The sequence below is a fragment of the Lygodium microphyllum genome, chromosome 3 (genome assembly GCF_053477565.2).
Source record: "Lygodium microphyllum isolate KBCC chromosome 3, Lygodium_microphyllum_v1.1.10, whole genome shotgun sequence".
Taxonomy (NCBI): domain Eukaryota; kingdom Viridiplantae; phylum Streptophyta; class Polypodiopsida; order Schizaeales; family Lygodiaceae; genus Lygodium; species Lygodium microphyllum.
In genome coordinates, this window is record NC_141137.1 from 110,552,858 (window position 1) to 110,555,974 (window position 3,117).

The 3,117-nt window shown below is 47.6% G+C and overlaps 1 protein-coding gene across 1 annotated transcript; it reads left to right on the top strand.

Annotated features, from left to right (window-relative positions):
• Positions 1–541: 541 nt before the first annotated feature.
• On the top strand, positions 542–2,389 carry LOC148038746 (nucleotide pyrophosphatase/phosphodiesterase 1-like). Its single transcript, XM_087674596.1, has one exon. It carries the CDS (start codon positions 771–773, stop codon positions 2,247–2,249), a length of 1,479 nt encoding a protein of 492 aa, XP_087530722.1. The 5' UTR covers positions 542–770; the 3' UTR covers positions 2,250–2,389.
• The last annotated feature ends 728 nt before the right edge of the window (positions 2,390–3,117 follow it).

Below are 3,117 nucleotides of genomic sequence, written 5' to 3' on the forward strand. Positions count from 1 at the left end.
AGAGAAGAAGAAGAAAAAAGAAAAAAAGGAAAAAAGAGGAAAGGGAGAGAGAAGAAAAGAGAGAGTAAAAGGAGAGAGAGAGAGAGAGGAGAAAAAATAAACTAAAATAGAAGGCACAGAGAGAGAGAGAGGAGGGGTAAAGAAAAAAATTAGAAACAGAGAGGGAAAAAAGGAGAGAGAAATATGAGAAAAAGCGTGACAATATCGATTTGTATCCCTAGAAATCTTCTAAGGCCAATTGGATGAATTCTAGTGGTGTGAAAAAGGCCTATTGAAAAGATACACTCGAGTGAGAAGAAAAAAAGAAAAACATACATGGGATCCGAAGAAAGGGTGGAAGTGAGCCCACAATTGCCAAGTTGACGTTAACAAGTCGCCCCTCAAACCACTAAGTCTCAGCAAAACACCATTTTATTGCTACTTGTGGGCAACCGAGGTGCAGCATAAAAACCCAGGATAAGTGGGGATCGCAACTTTATAAGCCTCCTTACCCTGGCCTCCTTACCCTATGGTGTGATTGTGATAGGGGTAGATTTCCCATCAACATTAACGTCTAGTTGAGAACCTTGTGTCCTGGAGAGAGAGAGAGAGAGAGAGAGAGAGAGAGAGAGAGAGAGAGAGAGTCAGTCCTGATGATACAATGCCAATGTTCAGAGGAATCGGAAGCCTTGGTGGTCGCGACTCGCGTGATCTTGGGTTGGGGGTTGGCCCAAAGAGCATCCATGGAAAAGGGCGCTAGCGTCTCGCTCCACTGCTTTGTCTGATGAGCCATGGCCGCTGCCGATTCTGCTTCTTTGAAGCTGCCCTTGTCGGAGCCTTTCGCCACACCTGGCTCTCATCGACAGGACGCCAAGGAGGAGGAGGAGGAGGAGGGCCTCCTCATGGGTGCCATCGACATGCGCACGAAGCCTGCCCTCTTCTCCCTCTTCTTGCCCCTCGTCTCCCGCCTCATGGTGGCCATCGCCATAGCCTGCATTACTCTGGCCTGGCTGCTCCTCTTCGCATCCCCCTGCGCCTCGCACATCGGTGACCGCGTCTCGCCGGCCACGAGGCGGCCCCTGCGCACGCTGGACAAGCCCGTCGTGCTGCTTATCTCCCTGGATGGCTTCAGATATGGCTACCACTGGAAGGTCCCCACCCCCAGCATCGATCGCCTGCGCACCAACGGCACCGAGGCTGTCCCAGGTATGATCCCTGTCTACCCCACCCTTACATTCCCTAACCACTACTCCATTGTAACAGGGCTGTACCCAGCTTGGCATGGCATCATCGGCAATTACTTCAGTGACCCTTATTCTGATGAGAAATTCCACCCTGGTGTAATTGACCCAAGATGGTGGCTGGGTGAGCCCATGTGGGAGACTGTGGTAAAAAATGGGCTTGTTGCTGCCACTTACTTCTGGCCTGGTAGTGATGTATCAAAAGGGGCCTGGAATTGCTCGCTCCCCTATTGCCATTACTATAACTCATCTGTGCCCTATGAAGACCGAGTGAGCTCAGTCCTCGAGTATTTTGACCTCCCTGATGATGAGAGGCCCAGCTTCATCACCCTCTACTTTGAAGAGCCTGACCATACTGGTCACATTGTCGGTGCAGATGATCCCCACATCGATGCTGCCATTCGCTTCGTCGATGAGCTGCTTGGCACTCTGTTTCAAGGGCTTGATGAAAGGGGCATTTTTGATGATGTATCCATCATACTGCTTGGAGATCATGGCATGGTTGGTACATGTGACAGGAAGATTTTTTACCTGGAGGATTTGGCTCCATGGGTGCACATACCAGCAGGTTGGGCTGATTCGCTGAGCCCCGTGCTCGCTTTACGTCCTTCTTCAGATGTGGATGTGATGGAAGTGTATCTAAACATCACTGCAGGTCTGAATTCAGGCAAGGTCCCTAACTCTGAGTTTCTTAAGGTCTACCTGAAGGAAGATTTACCAAGCCGACTTCATTATTCGGACAGTGATAGAATACAGCCCATTATTGGCATTGTGGCAGAGGGTTATAAGGTTGAGATGAACAGATCTTCAGCACAAGAATGTGGAGGGGCTCATGGGTATGATAACGAGGCTTTATCTATGCACCCCATCTTCATTGCACACGGACCACAATTCGCCCAAGGAAGGCAAATTTCATCATTTGTAAACATAGAGATCTACAATGTGATAGCTGAGGTGCTTGGCATAAGAGGGGCTGAGAACAATGGCTCCACTTCTTTTGCTCACACTATCTTACTTCCCTCAGAGTGAAAGTTCTGTTTCGCTTTCAGGTGGAAAGGAAGTTGTCTGCAGAAAGCTGTGTGCATGTCTCTGCTCATGTGCATTTTAGAGGTTTTCCTGTGTTTGAGTCTCTGCAATTCTGTCAAGTAGCAGGGTTTTCTCTTTGTCCTGATAGTGGGTCCAATTTGCTGTGGGTGACACATCTCACTCAGTGCGCTCGCCTTGTGAGTGTGCACACATGTACCATGTGTGTGAACATTGTTTAAGGCGAATAGGTTTTGAATATATCGCCGGTGATGAAGCCCAAGGTTGACAGTCACACACGCACACACTCAAACCTTTAACCGACTGAGCGAGCGAGCTGCCTGCTACAGCAGCCTACAGCTCCATTGGCACGTGCAAATACTTTTCTTTCTTTAATCACTTTTTGTCTGTTATTTTTCCTCAAATGCTGGACGTTCACCATGAATTATACGCTAGAGCATATCATACGGAGATATATAGCATATCATATCTCATATGTGACCAAAGTTTTCCTGCTATCTGGTAAACAGAAAAGTCTCTTAGACAGGCCTGCTAAATGAAGCAAAATTATCCAACACCGCAGCTATCACTATAAGATACCTGGAAAGAACAAGAGCAATCGGAACTTAAACATTTGGAGATCAAAGTGCATTTTTTGATGATCAGCAACATGTCTAAGAATCTCTAATTGTAGGTAGTGAAAATGCACATGTGTGCATGCCTCATGCAGCACTAATCGAATGCACGGTGGTGCCTCGTTGAGCTCTTACCAAATTTGGTGGAAGTTTTCAAAGTAAAGTGGGCAAGGTGTAGCATACTCTTTTGTTTCCTCCTTCCTAAAAAAGTGGCTTAATCAAGTGCTTGGGTGTGGTAC

Bases quoted from the DNA above. Each gene is read 5' to 3' on its own strand.
- LOC148038746 (XM_087674596.1), top strand. From the start codon at position 771: ATGGCCGCTGCCGATTCTGCTTCTTTGAAGCTGCCCTTGTCGGAGCCT.